General features: G+C 42.9%; 4 protein-coding genes across 7 annotated transcripts in view; 1 reads left to right on the plus strand and 3 right to left on the minus strand.

Moving 5' to 3' along the window:
• Window positions 1–233: 233 nt before the first annotated feature.
• On the minus strand, window positions 234–4,334 carry LOC135482758 (uncharacterized). 2 transcript variants are annotated; one of them, XM_064763103.1, is made up of 4 exons: window positions 2,649–4,334; window positions 1,818–1,974; window positions 1,286–1,392; window positions 234–1,028 (listed from the first exon to the last, which is right to left on the minus strand). In XM_064763103.1, the coding sequence occupies exons 1-4, from the start codon at window positions 2,662–2,664 to the stop codon at window positions 952–954; spliced, it is 357 nt and encodes a 118-aa protein (XP_064619173.1). In that variant the 5' UTR covers window positions 2,665–4,334; the 3' UTR covers window positions 234–951. The 2 variants fall into 2 exon arrangements, with proteins under 2 accessions (XP_064619173.1, XP_064619172.1); XM_064763102.1 differs by having other exon boundaries at window positions 2,360–4,334.
• A 103-nt stretch (window positions 4,335–4,437) lies between these two features.
• On the minus strand, window positions 4,438–8,896 carry LOC135482757 (cytochrome P450 2C31-like). The gene is made up of 5 exons (XM_064763100.1): window positions 8,699–8,896; window positions 7,942–8,127; window positions 7,107–7,613; window positions 6,170–6,613; window positions 4,438–5,457 (listed from the first exon to the last, which is right to left on the minus strand). Exons 1-5 carry the CDS (start codon window positions 8,829–8,831, stop codon window positions 5,270–5,272), a joined length of 1,458 nt encoding a protein of 485 aa, XP_064619170.1. The 5' UTR covers window positions 8,832–8,896; the 3' UTR covers window positions 4,438–5,269.
• A 984-nt stretch (window positions 8,897–9,880) lies between these two features.
• Window positions 9,881–16,424, plus strand: LOC135483735 (ras-like protein family member 12). 2 transcript variants are annotated; one of them, XM_064764749.1, is made up of 6 exons: window positions 9,881–10,128; window positions 12,005–12,163; window positions 12,513–12,569; window positions 13,128–13,201; window positions 14,780–14,967; window positions 15,421–16,424. In XM_064764749.1, exons 2-6 carry the CDS (start codon window positions 12,064–12,066, stop codon window positions 15,752–15,754), a joined length of 753 nt encoding a protein of 250 aa, XP_064620819.1. In that variant the 5' UTR covers window positions 9,881–10,128; window positions 12,005–12,063; the 3' UTR covers window positions 15,755–16,424. The 2 variants fall into 2 exon arrangements, with proteins under 2 accessions (XP_064620819.1, XP_064620820.1); XM_064764750.1 differs by lacking the exon at window positions 9,881–10,128 and adding an exon at window positions 11,006–11,020.
• A 672-nt stretch (window positions 16,425–17,096) lies between these two features.
• The window catches only part of LOC135483736 (C2 calcium-dependent domain-containing protein 4C-like), a 34,509-nt gene continuing 23,909 nt past the window's right edge, over window positions 17,097–27,696 (minus strand). For both annotated transcript variants that reach the window (XM_064764752.1, XM_064764753.1), the window contains 3 exons: window positions 21,431–23,042; window positions 20,305–20,416; window positions 17,097–19,952 (listed from right to left, as the gene is read on the minus strand). In XM_064764752.1, the coding sequence (XP_064620822.1) occupies window positions 19,627–19,952; window positions 20,305–20,416; window positions 21,431–23,005 (2,013 nt within the window). In that variant the 5' untranslated portion in view covers window positions 23,006–23,042 and the 3' untranslated portion in view covers window positions 17,097–19,626. The remainder of the gene's footprint in view (window positions 19,953–20,304; window positions 20,417–21,430; window positions 23,043–27,696) is intronic.

The raw sequence follows: 27,696 nt of genomic DNA on the forward strand, positions 1-27,696 counted from the left end.
CATTGATAGCACTAAAATTACTGGCCTAATGATATAATTATTTTAAAAAACGGAATTTAAGTATGAATCTCAAAAAGGTGATTGTTGCTAAAATTTTGGGCTGCAAAAATAAAGGGGTTTATACAGTCTGCCCAGGTCATCTGATTTTCACTTCTGTTCATTCTTCATGCTTGATGGTGGCCACATCCCAGATGGGAACTGATCCCATGCTCGGTGGGAAATCATGTTCCTGCACCTAATTCAGTACTGTAAGCTTCAAGGTTGCAAATATGAGACTTGGAGAACATTGATTTTCAGTTGCAAATAAAGATGATCAACTGGAGAAATTATCTTGTTAAAACTTCTTTCTTATCGTCCTGGGGGACAGTATTTGCCGCAAAAGAAGGCATCATCAGGATCTTGATTAAGTGTTAACCAGGTTAACATTTCACACTCATATTCTACACCTTTTCAATATCCTTTATACAAGTACATATAAGAAGTAGGGCAGTAGGCTCTTGGCGCAGGGGGGGGGGGCAGAACATCACTTTTTGCCTTAAAAGCCTTGTGTGGGTTTCTCCTCGCACGTTTTTCATCAATATAAAAATGTGCGCGTTCATGTCGGCCCAAATCAGTTGAATTTGAAAGATACCGGGTGTGCAACCTCTCAAAAATGAACTCCTGAGACATTCCATTCACCGTCCTAAAAACACATCCGAAGGGAAGGGGAGAGGCCGGTCCACTGCATCCGGGGTGTACTCGTATAGTTGTGGGAAAGTTATCCTGAAGAGGTGGCCTTATATGCTTTGTTGCATGAATCCGAAAACGAGGTATTCAACGAAAGTTTTCGAAAGACTCGTTGATATCAGTACAGTCGTCCCCCAAAAGAAACGTCACAGTGGCAGCTGTACAGTGAACACTGTGAAACCGTATTTCGTTTGTCGTCTTCGGTTGTGGGCATCTCTTGTGAGATTACTTTTGATAGACCGTAGTGGAAACTTTGGCTTCATCACAGACTTTGCCCATGTCTGGGACATGAATAGTTTTTGCTGTAAAAGAAAATGAGATGCCTGTAACTGAAAGGTTTGTCACCGTTAAAGCAGGCATACATGCTGTCTAATTTGTACTGTCTTGATACCAGTAAAAAAAAACACCCGAATGTATTGCTGAGTGAGCAGAACACACCAGTGATTGGCCTGAAAACCCACGAGACCGCAAGTTGGGGGTGTTTCCTGGTTCCACCGTAGAGGAGAGAAAATCAACAAGCCATTGGGGATTATTAGGTATCAGGGTGGCTCGCCCTTACCTGTCCAAGGACCTTGCCATTCTATCGTCAGTTGTCCTGCTGACAATGAAAACAGGAAGCATCTAAAGGCACCGGGTGACCGACTTGACTGGCTGTATTGAAGCTTCCTGCAACAGAAATCATGGTCACTTTGAAATGCATAGTCCCCTGGGCCGTTTCAGTATCATGCCAAAGCTATCAGCAAAATAGATTTTGCTTTCATTGCCTCGGGTTGGCCTCTTGCTGTTGTTGTTTTAACGGAAACAGGCGAACCCTTGGCACCGCCAGGGTTGTTTATGCCGAGGGAGACTGTGGCAGGCGTTTCCAAATAATATTTAAAAGTACTTAAGGGATTTTCACGGTCAAATCGAAAGAATTTTCTCGGGGGCAGGCGGGGGGGGAGGTCAATCGCTCAGGGAGATAGTTCGCACCTCTTGACCCTCTTGAAAAAACAGCCGGAGCCGCTCTCCGGCTCAAAGCACCAGTACTATTCTAGCGGAACAATCGAATACGGGGAACATAAAAACCGTTCACACCCGTCACATCCTCTTACTTGACGAGATATTGTCCCCTGCCGTTTTCGCCCATACAAGTGAGGACTCTCCTTACTGATCCTGCAACGCTGTTGATGGCATGCTGATTGACCGTAATATAGTTGTCGGAACCCTCTTGCGTCCAGCGTCCGACAACATCCAGCGGTAACATGCAGGCTAAAATGTAGACAATGTTGTCATTCCAATTAGTCCTTCGTTTAAATCATCTCTGAAGATTGACAAGGAGATGCATTGGCCTATTTCCACCCGTGCGGTTTTCACAGGCGTTGGATCGATTTCGATGAAGTTATTCAATGGGTAATTGCTGTACCTACCACAACAATACCCGTGAAGCGGCAAAACATGGGCGGGAAACCGAGGTATAGTGCCAGGCTTTATAATTCTGTCTATCTTCGATCTGCACACAGTACGTACTCTAAGAACCCTTCTGATCATGGCCGGGATATGATAAATTCCTAGATCCGTTAATCTTACGTTTGGAAGCCCAACATGAGACTAAAGATGCAGCGTGATATAAAAAAGCTCCGACTGCATAACCTACCTTCTAGATTAAGAAAGAAGCCGAAAGCAAGAAAAAGTATCTTCAAAGACGACATTGCAAAAATATGCGTTTTTGTCCCTGATCCTGTCATAAAAGTAGTTGAACTGAGACCGTGCCCTCACGGCATTCTTTCCAATGAGATGTTCAGTCGTTGTAATCGCTGTTCAGAAATGTTGGAAGTGTCATTAGTTGTACTTAAATTGCTCAATTGCTGACCCTAGATATTCTAGGTTCCTCACGGTTCCACTTTAAACCCCCGCTAAAGCAGTGGCGACGTTCAAGTACATACCTGAGCCAATCGCCATTTCTTTGAAAGAAGGTCCTCTTGAATAGCAGAATCCTTTCTCCACACAGATATAAGACAATGTTATGAGACGGACTGCCTCATTACCCTACTTGAACTGCGCGGAATGATGAGCAGGGTCATGACATCTGTGGTTACACAGCCACACATCCATCCTGAACCTCATGGTCTGTACCCCCGTTAAACGTAGCCAGGTTGATGAGATGCATAAGCCTTGGTGATCAAGATGCCACACGCCCCTGCTCTCTTTTCGAAACACCCCCTGCACAAATTAACTTTCCAACATCTCGCCGGAATTTTGGAGAAATTAAAACGTACAAATAAAACTTTATCGGCAGGTTTAAAAAGAGGAGCAAATACACCATCTGGAATAGATAGCTGGAGATATTGTAAAGTGAAATTTCTAATGCTGATTGATTGTAAGCCTTATGTTTCCACATATTTGGGAATACCATTGAAAGGATTCCGACTCCTGCTGATGGCGACAAGGTTTATGAAAATAATCAGAGCACTTAAATCAGGTTCTGGTAGAAATTTCATCCATGCAAATTCGCTGAAAATCAGTTCCTCCGACTGGCCTCCTAGTTTTTGGCGGACTTTAAAATCGATTCGATAAATCGTCAAAAGACTTGTGATGGAGAAAATGAGTAAAACGAGGGCAGATGTGACCGAAGCGCTTAGCACGGTGCACCATGACTTTACGCACGCAGACGCATGGTTCTGCAACGTGAGCAGCCGGTCGAAGGTCAACAAAACAATCAACCAATGAGAGACAGTGAAAAGCGTCAAACAGAGGAAAAGGATAATAATATTTGCCGTCTCGAGGTCAATTTTTTCCGGTAATTCCCGAGACAAAATCGACGGGACCCCGACAGTGATTAGGAGACATAAGTCACACACCGCCAACGCTGTAACATAGACAGTTCCAGAACTTTTCCGATTAGTTTTCGTCGTGACCGTTAAGATGCACAATAAGTTCCCAACCACGCCCAATGCTATCATCAGTGGCAACCAAAACACATGCAGGACTGCTACAGCATCGTCAAGAAGTGAACCAGGCAAATACATATTGTTGGCGAGAGTGTCGTCATATGTAAAGCTCAGCTTTCCATTTTCTGTCAAAGCCATTTCGTATTTTGTCCACTTCACATAAAGAAAACTCCTGCAGGTACGCTCACCAGTAACAAATCGTCATGTTCAGTCCTCCTGACTGGCCGACGATGGCAAGCAGTATAAAAGCAAACCACAATCGAAAAGCCATATTCATCTGGCTTCTAATCAAAACACAATCATTTTATGCTTTACTATCTTATACGGAGATCCACGGTCCTATCTCCAGTGAGAATATTCGTCGTGTGGCGTGCACTGTTGGCCCAACACGTCGTCCTTCAACAACGCCAGTGAGATATCTTGTCCTGAAAGTTATGGGTCAGTTAAGACAACTTAAAGCTCTCTGTTTTCCTGCCTTCGTTCTTTATCATAGGGACGTTTTCAGTTCCGATTTCACTCAAAATTTACACCAGGCACTAAAGAAATTAGTCGATCCTTGGTGGTCGTATGGATGTGTCCTGAAATATTGGTTCAACACATTCCATAGTCCATTGAATTTCACAGACAAATACACGGGGGATTTCGATCTGAAGCGCACTGAACTTTTGCTGTTCTGCAATCTTTACTTGACTCGAGTTCTGTGTCGTGGTCCTTGAAATCTCAGACCAATGAGAGTGACTGGAGAACTATTACGTAGTCCATATTTTACTGAAAGACTTAGAACAAAGAAGAACACACAGTATTTATATAGGTTAGATTCTAATAATCGATCAGATACATCACAACAAGTCACGAACTATTACCATTGCACTTATAAATCGATACTAAATTACTATAACATTACGAACAAACATGCTAGACATAGCGTGACACCGAGGATCATTAAAGGGTTGCATCTCTACTTTGTAATTTGTTAATCTGTTAAATTGCAATTAGTGGGAGATTGGTGGTCTGTCATGAAAGTCACTGCCCCTGTTCGCCCGCAACTAAGAGCCCCCGCTGCTTCCAACGCACGCGACAGGCTGCAGACAAAGGATCTCGGGGGCGGGGAGGGACAACATGAAGTAGCTCCTGTCGTGATGTCCTGAAACACTCGGGGCAACCATGATTCATACAGCAGAGAGCAAGGAGTGTACCGATTGTCATCAACATCGATGGTGGTTTTTTTGAGAAAATTATAACTCCTATGTCCATACAACCAAGGGGAAGGGTGTTGATGGTAAAAATCAATGTGTTCAGAGAAAATAGTTTAATGTTACCTTAGAAAATGAGAATGGGCTTTGGAGCCCCATCATTACGCGAGTGCACTGAAAACGACTGCTGTTTTGTACACAAAAATCGAGAAATCGTTGTTTTTTGAACGACGATTCTTTTCTCGAATCTCGATGGTCCCAGCGGCGTCCCGAAAAATAAAGATTCCCCTAATTTTTACCCGTACGTCTATTATACATATATTTATCAGGTTACCAATATTGTCCAAAAAATACTTGCAAATTTGACTAAATCACGTGGCGTCTTCATCATGCGACCGCTCACTTTGGAAAGGCAAAGTTCCCCTAGACCGTCGCTCTTGGCCTCACGCAAATTTCAAATGGGGGTGGCGCGTTCGTTAAACCAAATATACCCTCAAGGCTTGGATTTGCAGTACCCGCTGGTTTCGTAAACGTAAACTTCTGAAGTAGCGCCACGAAAATGAGAAATATTTCCATCTTCGCAAGTCCTTCGCCAGGGCATTGGCGCCGACCTAAAAAAACAAATAATTGATATGAATACTATGAAATGTATTATGATTATGAATACGATGCATTGATTCTGCATTGGCGCCAACGAAAAGAAATCTAATGATTATGAACACTGTGAAGTAATTCGGCATTGGCGCCGACCTAAAAGAAACCATCCGCAGTGGCGCCGACCTAAAAGAAACCATCCGCAGTGGCGCCGACCTAAAAAACCCATCCGCAGTGGCGCCGACCTAAAAGAAACCAGCCGCAGTGGCGCCGACCTAAAAGACACCGTCCGCGTTGGCGCCGACTTAAGAGCATTCGGCAAGCATGTTTGCCGGAAACGGGTGGTATGGCATGAACCAACGCCAGAATGATTAGACTAGAGGTCGCGCTGCATCTATAGATTGTACATACTTGGCACAGTTAACAGGAGCACCCCGTTCGCGTTCACAATACATGTATTTGGCCTAGTGGCTCAGGTAGACAGCTATAAACATTGCCGTAATGCAGTTATTATGCATGCAAATTTGCCGAAACTTGGTATTTATAGTGTTTGTATATCCCATGCATACAACAGCATTGTTGAAAATTATATTCAGTGTACAGGTGTACATGTACGTATTTACACAAATGTTGAAGTTCAACAGTGTTTTAACACTAGATAGACGTTCCATGCCTTAAAGAACTGTACATGTACAAGTACATGTACTGAGCATTCTTATTAGTGCCTACCAATAGCAAAAGGTATGAGTTCAGGTTTATGAACAACTCCCCCTTTATCATCCAGGAAGTTTCCGGGGTCGAAAGCATCAGGGTTCTTCCAAATCTTCGGGTCCCTGTGTACGGCCCAGAGATTTGGCATCAACGTGGTGCCTTTGGGGATTGTGAAATTCCGGATCATAACATCTCGGTGCAGGTTGCAGTGCGGAAGACTGAGACCCACAACTGAGGCGAAACGTTGTATTTCGAGCACAGCGGCTTCAGTGAAAGGTAGATTTAGGCGATCTTTCATGGTCGGGAATCTATCTTCTCCGATGGCATCGTCGATTTCTGATTTAATTTTTCGCTGTATTTCGGGATGTGTGACCATAAGGAATATCGCCCATTCCAGAGTGATGGAGGTAGTCTCGCCTCCAGCCCCGAAGAGGTCAGTGATGACAGTCAACAGCTGATCATCTGGAAGATGAATCATTATAGTAGTTTAGAAAAAAACGCAGCAATTGTTCAATGCCAGAGTGCCAGTGTATTTTGGAAACGTAAAGGAATAAAGTACATACATGCATCTTTGTTAGTGATCGACTTATTCCACTCGGGGCTGAGAAGATCGGTATTGGCAACCATTTCAGTAGCAACGCATGCGCAAGAGCAAACATCAACTATGCACCCTGCAACCATGCACCGTGTCATCTGCCAGAATTAGCCATTCTGCAGCGCTTTCGCGTTGCCGGTATAGTTGGTTTGTGGTCTCATTCTAATGCTAAGTAAAATGGCGGCCAATATCTACGGCCGAATTTAGGAACCGATCGTTGCGGTGCTAAATTCATGCCAATGACTTCTTCAGGGCATGTCCGTTTTTGAAAATATGCATGCGATATATGTCTAATAACAATCAGCAACTGCAACAACCATGTGCAGAGGTTACCACCACGCCTTCAAGGAGGATACTGACCCGTAAATGAGTTGTTGGGGTCTTTCTTGTCTTGTCTTTCCTTCTCAGCAAGGTAAGCATCGAGAAAATCGGCGAGATCATCCGGATCGAAACGCTCTTTGTGCTCTTTGATGTGTTTCTCAAAAAAAACGTGCACGAAGTCAATGTTCTTCTTGATTGTCGCCAAGTTGAAGAGGTCTCCCGGTATGTGCCGTAAGAATGGAAATAGGTTCAAAATGGAGTCATTCGGCAACAGAGCGAGGTTTTCTTTCCATCGTGTTGCGAAATGGAGAAATTCCGGGTCCTCGTAGTCATACCTCTGGCCAACCAGAGTCGCTAAAATTACGTTGGTGGTTGCCGCGGTTAGCAACGGACCAATCTCGAAACTCTTGCTTCCCTTCTTTTGAATTTCTTCAATGAGGTGATTAATTTCTTCTCCGGTTTTTTCTTCGGTGACCATATCTCGTAGCACCGAGAGCGAGACTCGGCGATGTTCCTTCCATATTTGACCATTGCTGCTGCCAATACCTGGAGTGTGTGGGTGAAAGACGAGAATAAAACAACAATGCTTGAGTGGGATGGGGATGTTGGTGGTGGATGAGGTCTATTGACGTACAACCCCGACATAAAACATTGAGCGATCGCAGCGCCACTTCTGCATGTGAACGTCATCTGCGCTTCATTTCTGGATGTGGCACATTATACTCTCGTTCGAAAAAAGGGAAACAGGGCCTACCTTAATGGACTGGGGCCTTTCGATACAGGAGTTTTTCAGCGAACTTTGACTTTTTATTGCTATTGCAAGAACTCCGAAATTAGCACTTTGGCTAAACTCCTCTTTTTGGCGATACTCTACCTTTTCCCCCGAGTACCAAGAAGAAGATGGCGTCGGGTCTGTCCATGAAATCTTCGCATGACATCGCTGCCTTTATCGAATCGAAGGAATTAAGGAATACGCTGAGCTGTGTTCCTAGGCTGATAGTAATAAGATCGGAGTTAAATTCATTGGACAACCGCAGCGACTCCTTTCGGATGTCTTTGCCTGCAAGGTGAAAACTATGAAGTAGAGGATGATACAATTTAATAAGCTGTGGTACTACAAGGGTTAAACCTTTGATCGCCTGTTGCCATTTGCATCTATCCAAGTAAATATATGGTGGCCCAAAGAAACCCCGGACGATCATAAGATTACTTCTACCATTGACCGACCAGCGTTTCAGCTGTTAAGCGAGGTGTGGTTGGGATTACTGCAAATGTGGTCTAAAATACTGTATTTACTCTATCGCTCTTTAAACAGATTTTCTCGGACCGGTGTAACATCTGTGGTTGTTCCCCATGTTTCAGTGTTTCCAAACAATAGGCAGCTAGAGAGACCATGACTTTTCAATAGGGGGGATACACAGAAAAACTCGTCAATCTATTTTTGAGCGTTCCCAAACAATGAGGGGAAACACTCAAAAACAGAAACACTCAAAAACATTACACCGGTTGCAAATTGACCATTGTCTGCTCTCGGGCCCGAATCTTAGGCACGCCGTTCGGGAACACCGTCTTCCCAAAGAAATTCTACACGCTCTCTGAGATCAGTGCGATTCCAGGCCCACCTGACTTACCCAAGAAAGGCAAACTTCCGAGAATAGGTACACTCCAGGGTCCCGGGGGTAGGTTGGACGATAGCTTCCGCCTAAGGTAAAGGTACCCGATGAGAATCAGCAAAAGGGTAAGGAGAAGAGAGGCGATGTCCATGTTTGCTGCAAAAGATCCAAGATGGCTGGCTTTTCTAACAGACCTGTTCGCATATAAATGGCCCAATTGCTTGGTAATCTCAGGCCTTTGAATATCGCTAGATGTTTGATAATCGCAACGTGTAGTTTGTTAAAATAAATTAGGATGTATTTATGCTAGTAGGGCACGCTTGATCATTGACATTTTAATTCCGTGTACATGTACATCAATATATCACAACACTGATGCAGAAAATGTGGTTCCTCATGGCCGTTGTCAGCTATTTGCTGCATACGTACTTTGTGCTTGGCATGCCGCAGCAATTACAACTTGTCATGACTAAAACAAATCGAGGGACGCCATTGGGACGCTGCTGATACATGTGAATGCTGTCCTTAATTGAGTGGTGTCCTGATAACAGATGTCACTTCAACTGAAATGACCAATTTGGGACCAAATAGAGTGTCACTCATAGAAAAAGTGTCCTTAATAAAGATGTGTTCATTGAGGGAGGTTCCATTCTTTTCTATAAGGTCGTTGACTCATCCTCCCTATATAGAAGCATGCAGACCCCTGGAACGTTTCGAGACTCATCCAGTGTTACAAAATGTGCAAAGCCGGTGTAATGTTTTTGAGTGTTTCTGTTTTTGAGTGTTTCCCCTCATTGTTTGGGAACGCTCAAAAATAGATTGACGAGTTTTTCTGTGTATCCCCCCTATTGAAAAGTCATGGTCTCTCTAGCTGCCTATTGTTTGGAAACACTGAAACATGGGGAACAACCACAGATGTTACACCGGGCCCACCGAGGCCTACTTCTTCAGTGCTTGTGGTATTAAAATGGGCATGCCACGCTCCCCATTGCGAATGTTTTAGACGCAGAGAAACCGTACTTCGAATGTTGCAGAGCCTATAGCTAGCTCAGCTAGCATTGCTAATGAGTTAGCAATGCAAGCTAGCTTCACAGACAGTATTTCAGGTAACATACCCAGGTTCAAGGTCATCTTGGCTTAGGATAACGAGGAACAACTGTGAAGTTCTTACCAGTTCATACTGCCTGTGTATGTGTGAGATAACAGTAAAACAACTGGAATAGTTTCATGGATGGTTCCGTAAATGTTTTACTTATTGTTTTCGTATTATATCCTGTAGGCCCTCTGTGATAGCGTCCAGATAGTATATAGTATATTTGACTTCGGGACAAAGGCCTACTCTTGTGGACAATAAATCGAAAAGCTAACGGAGGGATTATACCGGATTGGATTAGGGGATGGAGTAGAAATTACAGCAGACCTTTAATTCATAACTTAATATTCTGGAAGTAAGTTGAGCTTTTCATAAACCTGACGTGCTCCTCATGCCTGCATGTGATCTCACTTCAACGGGAGTTCTCGGTCAATTTCAACGTTCTCTCCCCGGCACTCAAATCCATGGCCCTGGCGCTGACTACACCTTATGAATTTCTTCCGATTTGTCTTGCATCTTGAGTCTTGAGAATTAACCAATGACCTCATAAAGGTGAAAGAAGAATAAAACAAGTCTTTGGCATAATCTTATTCACGATCAGCGGTGAGTTTCCTACAGTTTGGTCAGCTCAGCAGTTGAGAACCAAGGAATTAAACGTTTCACATAATTATTACATGACATACTAAAGAAGAAGGGGTTGATCGAGTTGCCAAATTATGCCCATGCAACACGCTTCTCAATTTCGCTAGATAGAGTAATTTAAAAATTGAAGCGAATTGATGAACGCGCGCATTTTTACCCCCTTTTGATTGAAAATAAACTTGAAATTGGTGGTGTCCTTGTAACTCGATAAAGTTATTCACCTTGAATTGAAGCTCTTTTCTGTAGGCCCAGCCCACGCCCGAAAATTATCTGTGCTGTGACCGAGTGCTGCTTTGAATTTCCGCACTCAGCGTGCCTTCCCGGCGCTGAGCCGAGCGCCCACGTCACTCCTTGCGCAATGATAGTATAGTGTGATGAGACGCCGTCGAGAATATGCTTGAAAGTTATCGCTGTTTTGGAGAATGTTTCTCGTGATGTCTTACCTCTTGTTTAAAAAACAACCAGCAAAGCTTATATGAAGAAAGGAATGCAGCATGGTGGAATTTTGTTTACTCAAGCACGCGCCAATAGTTAATGTTGGGAGATAAGAGGCTACCTTGAAGTCTTCAATATTGCAGGCTATTCTTGCAGACGCATTGAAATCTGTAAGCATTTTAATTCATCGAATTTTTAACTTGTTAAAATGGATTCGACAGAAGTGAGAATTTCTGCATGTATCGTGCTACATCAGCCTTATGTCATGAGTCACACCTTCTTCAGCTTTAGAAAGATATCTTGAAGGATTTTTCGGCGTACACAAATATGAGGTTTTTCAGCGAAATAAAAAGCCCTTAACGGTTTTTCAGAATCTCTTCGCTGAAAAACCGTTAGTGCATGTCTGTGTTGGCCGAAAAACCTTTCAGGGTCTTTCAAGAGCTCAAAAACCTTTAATTCATAGAGTGCGGCAGAAATTGCAAATCTTCGGCGAAATGGCGTCTAGACTTTAACACAAAGCACCGAGAAAATGCTCCATACATTGCTTACCACAACAGTTACAACAGCATCCAGTATTATAGTTCCCAGGCTGTAGATAACGATATGAAAAAAAGGGTATAGGTATACCTTTAAAAAAGAGAATGGTGGTTTACCGGCGATTCTTCTCATGTCGTTGACTCAGAAAGATATTCTGCGTTTAACACGATGCAAAAAGGGGACCAAAAGGTGAGAAGGTGCACTTTTTAGACCACATCAAACCAGATCTCATTAGCGCGCGTTTACACGGGACACCAATCCGGATTGATCTAAATCGGTTTGGTCCGGTGTAAACGGCCCTATTGGCAATGGGAACGTGGCAACATTCGTTTCGATTCGTCCATTCCGTGTTTCATCAGTACAGGCCTAAAAGCTGGTCTTGCATGACTTTCTATACATTTTACCTGAGGAAAGCATCTAGCTATATTTGCAACAGGCAAGTATCAATCAGAGGAAATTCAAAACACCTGCTTCTTCAACAAAAAAATTGCCATTTTATATACCCTATAGCCAGATTTTAAAGATTTCCTAGTAGTTATTGCTTGGCCAATCGAAGCCCGTAATCCTTGATAAAGATGATAATGATGATGATGACGGAGTGTCATTCCTTATTTCAGATGCACGGTAAACAATTTGATCGGAGTTCTGCCCAGTCATAGCCGCCCACAGTCACCAGATGAGCGGCATTCGTAAGATATCCCCGCGGAGCCAGCGCAACTCCTCCCCAATCCACTGCAATATGGTGCTGTTGGGGGCGCTGGGGGTAGGAAAATCAGGTAAATTAGCTGATCTCAGTAAGAAGGAGAAGGCAACAAAAGTTGGAAACACAAGTCTTTAATCTAAAATCTGAGTTTTAAAACATACGCTACTTATTCTATCAAAGGATAACAGGATGGTAACCTTGAAAGTTGTCACTAGATGATCGTAATCGAGTCTTAAAGGCGAGTCGAAGTCGGAGTCATTTGGACTGATCCGGATCGATCTAGATCGGTTTGGTCCCGTAAACGGCCCTAAGTTCATCTTGAACTCACGAATGCCTTTAATATCTCATGCATTGGTACTTCAAATCATCAAATTGCCAGCTCGCATTTCATCATGTGTAACAGCAATCCTTCTTTTTTTCAGCCTTGACCGTCAAGTATATGACGAAGAGGTTTATAATGGAATACGATCCTTATTTGGGTAGGTAGACCATTCAAGTACCCAGGACCTCTCTGAAGTCATGCTAGAACTCATCCTGAACTTCAGGGCAATACTCGACACTAATGACCGAGCTCGTATGCGAGGGGAAGAGCATACGGCCGACTCCGGTATTCGAGGATGGGAGGGACCCCGCTTTTTTCATCCCGAGAATACAAATTGTGAGACTTTGTCGACTGTTTGGCTGCAAAGCATGCTACAGTATGTCTTTGGTGTTCGAGGCCCGGATAGATTGGATCGCTTGGCCTCGTGAAGGGACTTGGACCCGAATTCTGGCTGGTGTGCTAACCCCCTTTCTGTCCCCCAGTCAGGGGCCTACACGTACATGTAAGCATGTGGCGACGTTCAAACGCAAGTCTTCCCTCATGTCCGACTGTCATCTATGAAACGATAGTCACTTCGAAGGAGTGTATAAATGGTATATGTATATTGTATATATTGAGGGTATGGTTTATATGGTATTCTGAAATGTGTCGCGGAAAAAAGGCCCGAAAGAGTTTATTTAAATCGTGAATGTTTGTTTTTGTTTTTTTCTCGCAGAGGATACTTACAGCAAACCAGATGTTGTTGATGGGCAAGACGTCACGATCAATGTTATGGACACATATGATCGGGTGAGTCATCTTCATTGCGCGCATGACCGGAACTCTTATTATTGATGCTTGAATATCATCACGTTGACTTGATAAGATTCCAGCCATGGACGGGGGATGAGTATGGCAAGCCAAAGCGGAATTTATTCAAGACTTTAGAATTACCATTCAAGAAGTTAAATATAAGTTCAAGAAGGAAATATATGTTCAAGACTAAAATATGTTCAACCTTGAATCAAATGTTTTCAACCTTGAATAAAATATGTTCAACCTTGAATAAAATATGTTCAACCTTGAATAAAATATGTCCAACCTTGAACAAAATATATTCAACCTTGAACAAAATATATTCAAGACTCACGTGACCATATTCAAGACGCACGTGACCACAAAATTGATGACGTAGAGCGTAGAATCTGTGGTACTTCCGATGCGTTCTGTTTCACGACAGGCATTGCGCATTTTGAACCTATAATTTGCCTGATATGTCTGTGAAACATGTATCGACTCTGACATTCACTCGGCATCCATGTCATGATGTGTAGGATTACAGTACATGTCAGGTGTAGGCGGCTAGGTACGTGTACAACCATGTGTCAAAACCTCGTGCGAACAATTCGAGCTCCGAAACGCAACACAAGTACCATGGGTTCGGGAAAGTCCGGACGCGGGTTCGGGAAAGTCCGTAAAGCATCAAAACATGAGCAACTACGTCATCAATTTTTGTGGTCACGTGCGTCTTGAATATGGTCACGTGAGTCTTGAATACATTTTGTTCAAGGTTGAATATATTTTGTTCAAGGTTGACAATATTTGATTCAAGGTTGACAATATTTGATTCAAGGTTGACAATATTTGATTCAGGATTGAACATATTTTGGTCTTGAACATATATTTAACTTCTTGAATAGTAATTCCACGGTCTTGAATAAATTCCGCTTTGGCTTGCCATAGATGAGGGTGTTGGCAGGACTCAGTAACCAACAGTACAACTAAGGTACAACTAAGTCCGGGTCATAGTAGAAACATATCGAAAGTGCCCCCCTCCCCCGAGTTGAAACTGGCTAAAACTACACGTAAATTTTACTGATCAAAATTAAATTTGAATGAGTTTTATATCTAGTTCCGGTGTAGAAGTTTGAAATGTCCTAGGCCGATAGAATAGGAACAACGGATTATATTTTGCGCTTTCACCTGAGCTATTGACGCCCATGGCTTCTAAAGAACCATATCCACTATTAATCCTTCAGAAAACGATAGCGCCAGATCTGTTCCCTTGGGGACATTTCTTCCTCCACCCGGACGGAGAAAAGCCAACTTTTTGCAGGTGCGTTATACGCACATTTCTTATAGCGTGGGTGTTGTTGTAACATTGTGATATAAGTTATCCCCCAGGGTCACAAAAATGTCACGCTCCCCCCCCCCCCCCGTTCGCATGAGCATACGTAATGTCCAACCACCTACTTTTAGCCAGGTAAAAACCCAGAGTGACAGAGCAAATGAAATGATAAACTAATAATATTATACGACATCCAAAGCTGCAGCATATATTTGTCCAATTCGATTCATTGGAATAATGGTGTATTTTTGTGGTTGTAGGATCGGCAAGATCTCGAGAAATATTACAAATGGGCAGATCTGGCGCTGATAGTCTACAGCATCACGAGTCGGCCGAGCTTCAGGCAAGTCCGGGAGTACATCTACAGCATAGCTCAATACCAGAAGACAACCGGCAAGGACATTCCTATTGTGTTGGTAGGCAACAAGGTGGACTTGGAAAGATACAGGTACAGTATATGCAGAAGTATAAGACGAAAAGTGTGCTACTGTTATTGATTATGTTTACCAATTCAAAATCTTTGTTTAATGCAATGAACTGTAATTGCGCTAAAATGTAAGTCAAGTGAATAAGTACTTTATGTGCGCTACACTAAAAGCAAAAAACAACCGCAACTGTGCAAATGACATTCATTTCAATTAAAGAATTAAAGGGTATACACTAATGCTGGGTTTTTAAAGGATTGACATTGTCACTTATCACATTTCAATCAACTCCCACACTGGTTAAACTGGGCGCAGGCCAGAAATGTCACCGGAGATTTAATGGTGACGAGTATAATACGTTAGTGTGAAGTTGTACCGAGTGAACGTATATGGACATACAGTTCCCGACGGCTCTGAGGAGAGCGTCGGTACCATATATGGCAACATGTCCTTACCATCTCTCCATCTTCCTTCAGGCAGGTAAGTAAGTCCGAGGGTAGCCGGCTGGCGACGGAAAACGACTGTCTTTTCTACGAGACCACCGCCGCGGAAGAATTCGAACACGTCCAGAGTATATTCCATGATGCCGTACGGATGCTTATCGGGCAGGGCCGAGAGCCCACCATGGACCTCCTGTACATAAATGAAGAAAACGGACGTGGCGGGTTTTCGGGCAATCCGTACTCAAGACAAAAACAAGCGTCGTCTTTTCGACGGGCGAAATCTCCCAGAGGTTTTGAGAACGGGAAAGACAAGAAAGGGACGACAAGTTTTAAATTCTTCAACAAAAGTTTCAAAATATTCAATTAACCTTAAATGATTATCAACGTGGAGTTGAAACTTGATAGACTGACGTGACATTTCAGTCTGGCAAAACTGATTAAAATGTGGTATGCGAGATGAATTAGAGCTTCGAGTCGTGTCGGTCAGTAGAATTCTGGCAATGTACATGTACAATGTAGACCACTGATAAGAAGAAATGACGTGGTTAAAGATACCATGGGTATAGACATTGGACGTGTTCGTTCAAGAAGGAAGTCAAGCGCCTTTTTGTGACAGTTGAGATATACTTGACGACCGCATTCTCCAGACCGTCTGGTGTGAATACAAAAGTTTGATATAGCTATAAAGCAGTGTGACGCATTAAACTTGGTTGCCTCATGCATTCTCCATTAATCTAATGGCGTTTCTTGCGCATTATTCTCTTGAAATGGAAGAAATGGCACTTGACCACCTTCTTGAACTACCATTCCAGTGTACATGTATATCATTTGTAACGTTTCGGCTGTTTCCGGCCGTTTCCGGCCACTCATTGGCAAAAACAATGCAAGTTGGCAAACGCAAAATCGGTGTAGTAGTGAATTTCAAGCGTCCCTTCTGAACTATGTCGTTGTCTAGTGGACTCATTAAAATGTGAAATATAAATGTACATTTTGTATAGAATCTTCTTAGATTAATAATAGACTATTCAGAAGTAGAACATTTATTTTTCTTTACTATGTTTTCGGGTGTTTGGGTTTTTTTACCAAAAAATTGTCAAAGTGGGTGTTTTGAAGAATTCCCTCAACAATCCGCAACGGGAGTCTATTTGCTGATAGTGTGAAAAACATCTGAAGGCGCAATAGGGCAACACCAACATTCTGAATTAGGGCCCGGGATAGATTAATTTCTTTGAACGCGCGTGTCGCATGGGCACGTGGGTGCGTGCGGGGGAGTGGCAGGGGCCGCAGGTGGTTAAATCAGGGTAGGGGGGATGCATTGCTCGGCTGCTATAGGCTATATCAAGGAGGTAGAAACGCCATCTGTGTGAAAAAACTTCAGAAGGTAGCGATACAAATCCCGTCGAGGCGTGGCCGAAGCCGGCGCATAATGTAAAGAGACATGTTTAGGCGATGCATAATGTCCAAACATTCATTATCGGTGTCCAAAACAGCTGATGATGTCCAAATCGAAGCATAATGTTGAAATAGTCTGGCATCGACAAGCTCGAAAAAAACGGGTCACCATCGCTCTCTTGCTAGGCTTTCGTCTATCTCATCTCAAACATTTGCACTGATCAGCCCTCGTGCAGCCATACCCCCAGAAAGTTGTATCAAACACTGATAACTTTTACAGAGCAGCGGAAAAACTCAGTTTATTCAATCATGCAGTTACAAAATCGTTTTCAGCCAGAATATGTTTCCGGATGGGCGTCATACATTCACAGGGAGCAATTTTCCTGTAAGGGGTTGCTACTGTGTGAATGCAATCAACTGAAGTCCACCCTGATACTATAGGCCTATGCTTACCGCGGTATTTTTCGACAAAGCCATATGTATACTATTACGCTTTTGACGGCTGACGAACGGGTCTGATACATCTGGAAGCCTACATCATGACAACATCACAGAAAGCCAGGAAAAAAGCCGAGAATCGTCTTCAGCACCTTTGAAACATGAAAGGTCTTCGCTATTGGGGTATCTTGGTGAAAACAGTGGTGAAAAGCAGACCACGTTGGTTGCGCGGAACTTGAACGAAATCGACATCAGAAAGTGCTTACATAGTTGCTTTCCGGTAGTACATCTCCGAATGACATTTTCGACTAGTGATCGGAAATGACTGAACGGTTCTGAGATGTCGGCTTTCATGACGTCAAAATGGTCAAAACTCCCTTCGTACAGCGACCACTTCCGAGCATAAATTAGGGAACACGAAGGGCGCTGAATGCTCCAATGAATTTTGATAGGCCAAAGATAAATTCTTTTCCCATCCTCTAAAATCTGAGAAAATATCAGTCGTTATCTAAAATTCTACAAGGTTTTCTTTTGTATACGATCTGTAAATATATTTCTGATTGGGAACGATGATAACCAGCTCAAGGCACATTTTATATGACATTTTACATAAAAATACATTTGTCAATACAGTATACTAGTAAACATTACATTTTATTTAGAACCGCAAATTTGTCCTAAGCTTAACAATAATAGGACCAGCGCGAAATGTCGGTTTCGTGTTTTGGAAAAAAAATTGCCTGCTGTTTTGGTAATGGGTCAGTTGCTATGGCTGAAGAGACCCAAGAACCATATATCAAAAGCGTATGGTATGTATTGCCGAACAAAACATCTTCATTGTTCCTCAGACACAATCATCTTAGGAACACGATTTCCTTATACACCGACGGTAGTTACACATATATACATGCATAGAGGGTTGCCCTTTGATGTACACGTATCTGATAAATGCACAGAGCATTCATGCTACAAGTCTTTTAATAGTTATATTGAAAGATGTACATGTATATGCAAACTTGTCGACAGTTTCCTCTGTATCACTAAAACCCCGAATTAGACATTAAAGTTACATCCCGGCATCTCGCGCTACCTACTCATATTAATAGTAGTTTCCATGAAAAATTTGGCACAAAGAAACTGGCAGATAGCTAATTTCCACATCCGGATCTCGAGAAAGCAAATCTAATGCTCTATGAAGAAACGCCAAGCAATTCCCACAATATATCTTGTATCAGAGTGAATCAATGGAAAGACTCATCTGCTTTCATGAAGCTACTCAAATGATAGTCATTAACCAACCAAAAACTGATGTCTTTTCCTATTTTGAAAAACAGCACTATATTCATTCGACCAAACGAATATGACTTCACAATGGCACGGCCATGCACACTGACGTATCAAAAATATACACAAGCCATTATAGTACATGTAATACAACAATCTGATATAAAATACTGATACGGTGAGAATATAAACGTGATGTTTAATCCGCGGCCTTTTTGACCGTCTGTATTTTGACATCCGACTTCAACCTTTTCCACGAAGGTTTCCGCCAAATACCATCCATGGATGTATCAGGCTACATATAATACCGTAAAATATTTAAAGCCATTTTCCATTAAACATCTTCTGCCATAACTTTTACCTATATCACAATCGAACCTTATATTTCTCGGGTTTTTCCGTCCCCAGGTATACCACGCACGCGACCGGAGAACTATAATGCTTGAATGGACACAATATATTACAATACGTAAGGTTTTGATGCTGTGGATTGATTCCAAGTCAGCCATAGCCAGGACGTACTGCACGCTTTCTGGTTTTCGTTGCCCCAAGCACTGAGTACCACGGCTTACCATTAGAGGGCCGGGGGAATAAAGACATGGGTTAGGGTGTCTTCTTGTGAATTATATGCACACTTAGAAGACTGGGTAGTGTTTTATCAAAGGATGAATACAAATTTATCTTCCTGGTGCAAGCGTGAACAGTTTCAGTATTCTCGGAGATAGGAGAGACAGCTATCGGCGATTTCGTGTAACTTTATCTTGTAGGCCTGACTGCTGCCTATAGAATCCCTTTAAACACTCGGCGCAACGTTGCGACAGACCGCAACATGTTTTAGTTTAGACTGAATTGATGGGTCAAAGTATACAAAGAGCAGGGTTCCTCAAAACAGCGATAGCGATGAACGTTTGACTTGTCTCAACGTGATTTTCATCAAAGTGAATAAACTGAAGGATAGAATGTCACGCTAACGCTATTAAAGGCTGGGTTTATAAAGGACCCACGGTGTGTCACCTGCCAACAGATCAGAGAGGAAATCCAAGTTATTTTCAACAACAGCACTTTAACAGCTACATGCCACTTTCTTTAGAAAAATAGCCCCCAGTGAAAATCAAGTGATATACATTATTCCATTTCCATTATCTTATGTGTCTCTGTGAACTCTTTCTCCGGGTTCTGTATCACCCGGCTCCAATGATGCAACTCCGTCTCCTCGGTCGCCCCGTAGCCAAGCTTGACCATTCCGATTTGGTCATCATGGCGGATGCGTTCATGGCCGCACACGGTCAGGTTGATGGTCGTGTAGTTGATGTCTTCGACGCGAGGGGAGACGATGAAGGTGAAGGACGTATTGAAGATGGGGTTTGTTGATTTCTTCTTGATGATTGTCTGCCTCTTTGTTTTGTTCACGTGGCGACCTGGCTGGATTAATTCAAGTTTGACGTAGGGATCTGAAAAAAAACAATCATATTCATCATGATGTGCGTATTTGATAAGATATTGATGTGAGCATGTATTCACCACATCATTACATGTATGTACTTGCATACGATTAGAATCGGCTTCGCCTTGACAGCTTCACAAAACCAAAAGATACCTTCCTTCACGACGCATCTTTCTTTTTTCGAATCAGAAGCATTGAATTGTTGAAGTTGATAATCACACCACGGATGTTTCCTAGCCGAAAATAGTGCACAGATTTCAAAACATCACTTGTTGCATTATTTCATCACAATGCCTCTCATTTGACGTCAGTCAATCGAAGACAAAGCCATGATGAGAATAATATTGCGAATCACCTACCAGGCGCTCCCCGTAGGTTATGCTTTGGCAGATTTATGGCTTGGATGATAGTCACCGACAAACGTTCAGATTTGGGTTCGAAGCTGAGGCTGACCTGGAGGTATCCGAGCTCCTAGAACAACAAAAAACAACAACATTTCATGGTGCAATAGACGGGAACAGGCGTTCACTTCTTTCCTCGAGTCAGTCAAACAGCAACTTGTGACTACCAGCAGGAGCAAGCATTTGCCAACCGGAATAATCCATCATGCCTTCAAGACCCAATCGGGTCATGAAGCCATTACCTCTAATTCTGTTCTATTCTGAAAGCATCGCCGAGAAGCCTCTTGATGACCGAAAGACTACCGGATGTCCCGAATGCTCAGGAAAGTGGCCAATGCGTGCTGACTTCGACCCCATCATTTCTTTTTTTCAGGCACTGGTTTTGTCTTCGGAGGAGTGCTTTGGATCCACACACATGCACGAATATAGTCAAGTTTAAATTAACTCGCCATGATCAGACCAGACCAGACCGACGCTATCGGCACCTCCACCTACAGCAAGGAGGCGGTGTACCAGATTAGTATACATAAAATCTAGCTAGTGTAGCAGTCTCCCGGCCCTTAAAAGTGTACGTCCCTTATGGATATGATTCTATAGAGACCAGGACCGTCAATACCTCGGACGGAAATTGACAATGCATAATAGAATCATCTGTCCCGGACTTTCTATCAACCTTTCTACACGTGCCACAGGTTGCAAGGCTGTCTGGCAATCACCCAAGTATTTGCCCTCACGTTTTATCTGTCAGCACTTTGTGGTCGCTGTCGAATAGTTATCATTTGGTGCGAGACATCAAAAGCAGAGTTAAATGAAGTGTTAATACAAACACCTCACCCTCACCCGCACTTGTCAAATTAGCTCTTAACAATTAACTACACTATCATCATCCCTGTAAACATTGTCTTCAGTTCGTCAGTTGTATTGAGTTTGTCAATGTTGTTTCTACGTGTCCTTATATTTTTTTGATTCGCACAAGATTATCAAGATTATTATTTATGAATAAAAAACACTATTTGTAAAGAAAAGTGTAACAAACAAAATGAGGCCACTACCATTGATCCATTTGCTTTTTTGCGTTACTTACGTCCGAGTCGCCCTTCCTTTCCAAATTCTTCCACATCCTGCACTCCCTTGTAAGGTCAAAGGGCCCAAGGCTCGCCTGGGCCTCACCAATCAGCTCATGTCCTCGCAGATTACGACACTTGTTGAACATCTTAATCCTGAGGCGCATATTCCGTAGTTCATCGAGATTGATACCATGAAAGTAAAACTCCTCGTCATAGACAGGGTCTCTCGTGTGCTTGATAACATTGGATGATTGCTTCTGAACTTTCCCGGGCATAAGACACACCTTTGCATAGGCATTAATCGCGCGGTCGCTCCTATTCCCTACAGCTAAATTCTCTGCTCTAATTAGTAATACGCGTAGATGCTTATGTTTCTGTGAATACTGCACTGAAAACTTAACTTCGCCAAATTCTGCACACGGGTTGATAATCCTGTTCAGGCTTTGACAGGAACACGAGGAGGAGAGACCGGAACTCTGTGAATGACTGGGCGTCAGTTCTGCATCGTAGCACTGCAGGTTCCGCTTAAGGGACGCATCTAAGGAATTCGAGGATACCCGGCTACTCCGGCGGATGTTGGGACTATTTTCGTTTGAGCTACACTCAGACATGGAATCACATCTCACTTCTAAATGTATATTGCTAGGTTTGCGTTCACTAGTTCTAGGGACTGACGAGGTTCGCTTGTGATTGCTAGTATCCACAATGATCGCGTCATTTCTCGGGTCACTTTTCGCCCGGTTCCGGAAACTTTTCCGGCGCTCCGGAGAGCTCCGAGTCGAGGAGCAGGAGGAATGTGATCGAACGAGGCGAGGACTCGGGTTCGCTGCAGCAGGATCTCCCATTGGCGTCAGCATTGCCAACGGAGACACGACATTGGAAAGATTCCGTCTGCGCGACCCGCGTCGCTGATCACGCTTGAACACCGAGGCATCAACGCCGTCAAAATAATCAGCCGCAGCATCCACTGATAACATATTTGCGGTAATCTTTGCTGCATCATCGCGGTTCGTGGTCGAGTTGCCCTTCCTTCGCGTTGATCGACGGAAAAGAGATGGAGTTGTCGAAGGACTTGTCACGTCATCTTCCGGGTGGAACAGAGATTCCTTACGTCGAGTGTGCGGATTCTGCGTGAGTGTTTCGAAGCCGTACGAGGTCTGAGTCTTAAAGTGTGATAAGCTCATGGCAGCCGAGGAATGTGGATCAGCATTCGTGCCCGGATGTATGACTTCTTCGACGGAGTAAGCATGCTCCTCGCCGAAACACTTTTTTGGGAGGTTCATCGGCGAAACTGGGGCCGATTTGATGAATCTCCCGAGGCCGAATAACCCGCCGCCATTGTCTGGCGACCCTGGAGGAGACTGGGCGGGAGTGCGCATCGGAGAGCACGGGACGCTCCCGCTTGAAGCACTGACGTCATCGCAGTACTGTTCCACGCTGAGCCGATGCTCAGTTTGGCGCGGGATCCGAAACTCGGGTATGTTTTGCGGAGTGACGAAAGGATGCGCCTTGCCCATGTGTTCCACCCCATTTTTATCCTCGTTGAGTACGACTTTGCACTTGTTCAGGACCCAATCCTTCACAGATTCCATCTTATGGCCACATCCATTTAGCCTCTGGTATAAAGACCTGGAAAGATATAGAGAAACTTTCGAGTTAGCGCATGGGAATCGGGATTTTGGGGGAACTGGTGAAGGACGTGTATAATTGGGAGCTTGGTATTGGAGCTATTAAAGAGGAGGTGGAGCGGCAGCTGAAAGAAAACATAAATAATCGAGGTAAACAATTGAAAAAAGACAATTAAAATGATCGACGGCATAACCTACCCTGGCACTTTTAAACGATTGTGGCCAGTGTCTTCGATCTCAAACTTGGGCAGCCCTTGCTTCTCTCCTCTGCGACCCATTTTTGACCCGTGGCATTGGCTGTCTGACCCGAAAATCAGCTGCAGACATGACCGGGCATTGATCTCGTGTGAACTGCGGACAGTATGCATGGTCTCGTTATCACCAGAGAACGTCTCATTCATCATATAACGAGACGTTGTTTGATAATGTCTCATCTATTATGTAAACTGGTGCACGTAACCATGACAAGCGCGAAAACAAGTGACGCTGTATATATTTGTTGACCAAATAATTACCGGTAATCACTGGCTCAATACTTGTAATTTCCCTTTTGTTATCAAACTCAGCATCATGATCACGTCTGCGGCCTGTGCCCGAGACGGTGCAAATTTAAACATAGAGATCAACATCTCGCTAATCCTTTCAACTTCAACAGCTAACCCAGAGCTATCATCTCAATAATTCTCACCATACACGAAGTCATCAAAGAATTTTCAACAGCTAACCCAGCTGTCATTGCAATAATCTTCACCAGTGAACGAAGTGATGAAAAACCTATCAACAGCAAACCCAGCTATCAATACAATAATCTTCACCAGTGCACGAAGTGATGGAAAACCTATCAACGGCTTACCCAGCTATCAATACAATAATCTTCACCAGTGCACGAAGTGATGGAAAACCTATCAACAGCAAACCCAGCTATCAATACAATAATCTTCACCAGTGCACGAAGTGATGGAAAACCTATCAACGGCTTACCCAGCTATCAATACAATAATCTTCACCAGTGCACGAAGTGATGCAAAACCTATCAACGGCTTACCCAGCTATCATATCAATAATTCTCACCAGTGCACGAAGTGATGAAAAACCTATCAACGGCTTACCCAGCTATCAATACAATAATCTTCACCAGTGCACGAAGTGATGGAAAACCTATCAACGGCTTACCCAGCTATCATATCAATAATTCTCACCAGTGCACGAAGTGATGAAAAACCTATCAACAGCAAACCCAGCTATCAATACAATAATCTTCACCAGTGCACGAAGTGATGGAAAACCTATCAACGGCTTACCCAGCTGTCATATCAATAATTCTCACCAGTGCACGAAGTGATGAAAAACCTATCAACGGCTTACCCAGCTATCAATACAATAATCTTCACCAGTGCACGAAGTGATGGAAAACCTATCAACGGCTTACCCAGCTATCAATACAATAATCCTCACCGTGCACGAAGTGATGGAAAACCTATCAACGGCTTACCCAGCTATCATAACAATAATTCTCACCGTGCACGAAGTGATGGAAAACCTATCAACGGCTTACCCAGCTATCAATACAATAATCTTCACCAGTGCACGAAGTGATGGAAAACCTATCAACGGCTTACCCAGCTATCATAACAATAATCCTCACCGTGCACGAAGTGATGGAAAACCTATCAACGGCTTACCCAGCTATCATAACAATAATCCTCACCGTGCACGAAGTGATGGAAAACCTATCAACGGCTTACCCAGCTATCAATACAATAATCTTCACCAGTGCACGAAGTGATGGAAAACCTATCAACGGCTTACCCAGCTATCAATACAATAATCTTCACCAGTGCACGAAGTGATGGAAAACCTATCAACGGCTTACCCAGCTATCAATACAATAATCTTCACCAGTGCACGAAGTGATGGAAAACCTATCAACGGCTTACCCAGCTATCATATCAATAATTCTCACCAGTGCACGAAGTGATGAAAAACCTATCAACGGCTTACCCAGCTATCAATACAATAATCTTCACCAGTGCACGAAGTGATGGAAAACCTATCAACGGCTTACCCAGTTATCATGATAATAAACCTCACCGTGCACGGCGATGTACATGTAATTAAAGATCTAACAATAGCTAACCCAATTATCATTATAATAAACCTCACCATGCACGAAGTCAATAGCTAACCCAGTGATCATTATCACCGCCATACACGAAGTGATGAAAGATCTATCAACAGCAAAGCAAGCTACATTATTGAAATAATCATCGCCATCGAAGACAAACAGCACACCAAGTTATTATCAAACAACTCTTACGATAAACTATCAAAGTGCTCAAAGATAATCCACAGTTCATCCAGATAATCCTGAGCGTGCACAATAACCCATGCCGAATCACCCCCAACTCGAAAATTCGTCAGAATCGCGACAAAATTGGAACAACATCGGGTAGGTGAGTTGCCGTATAGATATAGTTTCTTGCCAATAACAATAAGATGCGCCAATGATTTACGCGTTATTCCTCAATGCCTACATTATTCCACTGAATCATCCAAGACTGTAGTCAGTGTACATGTAGCACTACGGCGTCGGTTTTCACAAATTCCCAGGAGTGAGGCAAGGAGGTTATTGGAGACTCTAGCAACACGAAGATTATATCACATCTCAATGAAAAAGGTTTCGAAATCTCGCTGTTATGATATCTGACGTTAATCTACATGAAACATTGGCCTGACCTTGAGAAATATCGACAGGCTGCCGACCGAAGAGGCTGACTCTGCTTCGATGATTAAACCTATAGGCACGAAGAGTAATACTAATCCCGTCTCCTTATTAAACATGTTAGACGAGAGGCATGCATGCAGGTCAGCACTTACACAACAATTATTATCATATCGGAAATTCAGCTAAGCCGAATCAAATGCAACCTATATTAACACACATTTTATAGTATCTTTTACTACTCTCTGGTAGTTCCTATGGCCCCGACTTTGAAATAATTTGTAGATTTAGCATCAAAGTAGTAAGTCTTAACCGTTTTTAAATTAATTGTTATTTTTCACTACTTTTGTTTAGAACAACATATTAATGGTTACTTTTACTAATATTTTTACTAATTTCACAGTTGATGCAGTATGAACTACAGTACCAGATAAGTTGTCATTACTGCTAAATGAGTGAACCCATCATTCTACGTTTGTATTACACTGTGCAAGCTTTTATAGGATGAGGTACCAGTGATAGCACGAAACTCTTCGACTGGAAAATCTTCAGGTCGTTATTCATGGGAAACTGTAACCAAGAGATGGGTACCCGGAAAGGGATTGAGGGCGGCGCCGGGGGTTTGTCAATAACACGTTCTCATGCACATTATATTTGCCATCTGTCTAGCGCTAGCATGCAAAGCGCCGGAGTAATTGGAGGGGGTGTATCCCACCACGCGCCCACGACAGGAAGATACCATTGGAAGGATATATTTCAGGCTGAATCAATGAGGCTCGTACAAAACACCTTCACAATAATTGTCTCGGCCTTCTGATGGATGAAAAACGCGACCCAGCCAAAATGCCGAATCAGATATTAAAAAAGAAAGGGTGAACCCTAATAAATGTGTATAATCAGACATTTTTCTTTCCTGTAATATAACAATTTCAAAGCACCGCATAGAGCAAATTCATTTGAGATTTTGCGGTATACAAGTGTAAATTTCAATTCAATTCAATTCAAGTGTACTGTGATAATCCATATAGTGGTATGATCTGAAGCTATAGGATAGTTACGAATCTGTATCTAACAGCCGCAGCAGCAGCAAAAGACTCTTCAAAGTGTATTAAACTATTCCAGATAAATTCCAATGATAACACAAAAGTGGATGTTTAGCAGTTTGACATTCAAAGGGAGACTAAGTCAGATGGGCCAGGATTAAGTTACACCAAGTGATTTATTGGTATCTCTCGCAACAATTGCAGTTGGCACACTATACACTATACAAGGTGCCATTTTGATGACGGATATCACGACGCGCTATTCTAAGAAATAAATTGGAATGTGTGAAAAAAGAAAAAAATCAGCGTGATACCTGAACATCCCACCAAAACACGTGTTTTGATCGAAAGTTTTTTTTTAATTGTGTCTTTGGTGTCTTTTTAATACCCCATCAATTGCCCCCCTCCCCTGACCTAAACGCTAGCTACCCCCTGCATACCCATGCTCCTGAGCAGTCCAGTACTTTGAGATCCTGAATTTGATCAACAAGCTCCTGCCTATAGCCCCCCCCCCCCATAAAGAAATATTTCGTAGACAATGTTAAAAACGTGAACCTTACCAGTTTAGCCAAAGTCCATTCATGGTATCCATGTTAAATTCGAACAGCGTAAATATCTTGGAAGATGTCACTTAATGAGTATTGCCATTATTGATATCATAAGGGATCAAAAACATTATAAAATTTCAGAAAACGCCATGCAGATATTCGCCATACCCCCCTTCCACTCGTAAGAATATCGTACACAAGGGATACGGATTTATATTTTTTATGGTCGTAAAATGTTACGATTAGTGGTCTTAGTGATGACCAAATGATATATTCGAGAAGACATTTGAAAAAGTTCACAACGCTTATAAGAAATTTTGGAAATTTTGGATTTTGAAAAGC

This window comes from Lineus longissimus, chromosome 2 (genome assembly GCF_910592395.1).
Source record: "Lineus longissimus chromosome 2, tnLinLong1.2, whole genome shotgun sequence".
Classification (NCBI taxonomy): domain Eukaryota; kingdom Metazoa; phylum Nemertea; class Pilidiophora; order Heteronemertea; family Lineidae; genus Lineus; species Lineus longissimus.

Bases quoted from the DNA above. Each gene is read 5' to 3' on its own strand.
- LOC135482758 (XM_064763102.1), bottom strand. From the start codon at position 2,450: ATGACAGGATCAGGGACAAAAACGCATATTTTTGCAATGTCGTCTTTG. The intron at 1,393-1,817 runs GTAAGAGGATGT...TTTCTGTTGCAG, and splicing joins AGGGGACAATATCTCGTCAA to GAAGCTTCAATACAGCCAGT. The intron at 1,029-1,285 runs GTAAGGGCGAGC...TTTCTTTTACAG, and splicing joins ATGGCAAGGTCCTTGGACAG to CAAAAACTATTCATGTCCCA.
- LOC135482757 (XM_064763100.1), bottom strand. From the start codon at position 8,831: ATGGACATCGCCTCTCTTCTCCTTACCCTTTTGCTGATTCTCATCGGG. The intron at 8,128-8,698 runs GTAAGTCAGGTG...TTCACCTTGCAG, and splicing joins CGGAAGTTTGCCTTTCTTGG to GCAAAGACATCCGAAAGGAG. The intron at 5,458-6,169 runs GTAGGCACTAAT...TTGTTTTTTTAG, and splicing joins ACTCATACCTTTTGCTATTG to GTCGGCGCCAATGCCCTGGC.
- LOC135483735 (XM_064764749.1), top strand. From the start codon at position 12,064: ATGAGCGGCATTCGTAAGATATCCCCGCGGAGCCAGCGCAACTCCTCC. The intron at 12,570-13,127 runs GTAGGTAGACCA...TTTTTCTCGCAG, and splicing joins GGAATACGATCCTTATTTGG to AGGATACTTACAGCAAACCA. The intron at 14,968-15,420 runs GTACAGTATATG...ATCTTCCTTCAG, and splicing joins GTGGACTTGGAAAGATACAG to GCAGGTAAGTAAGTCCGAGG.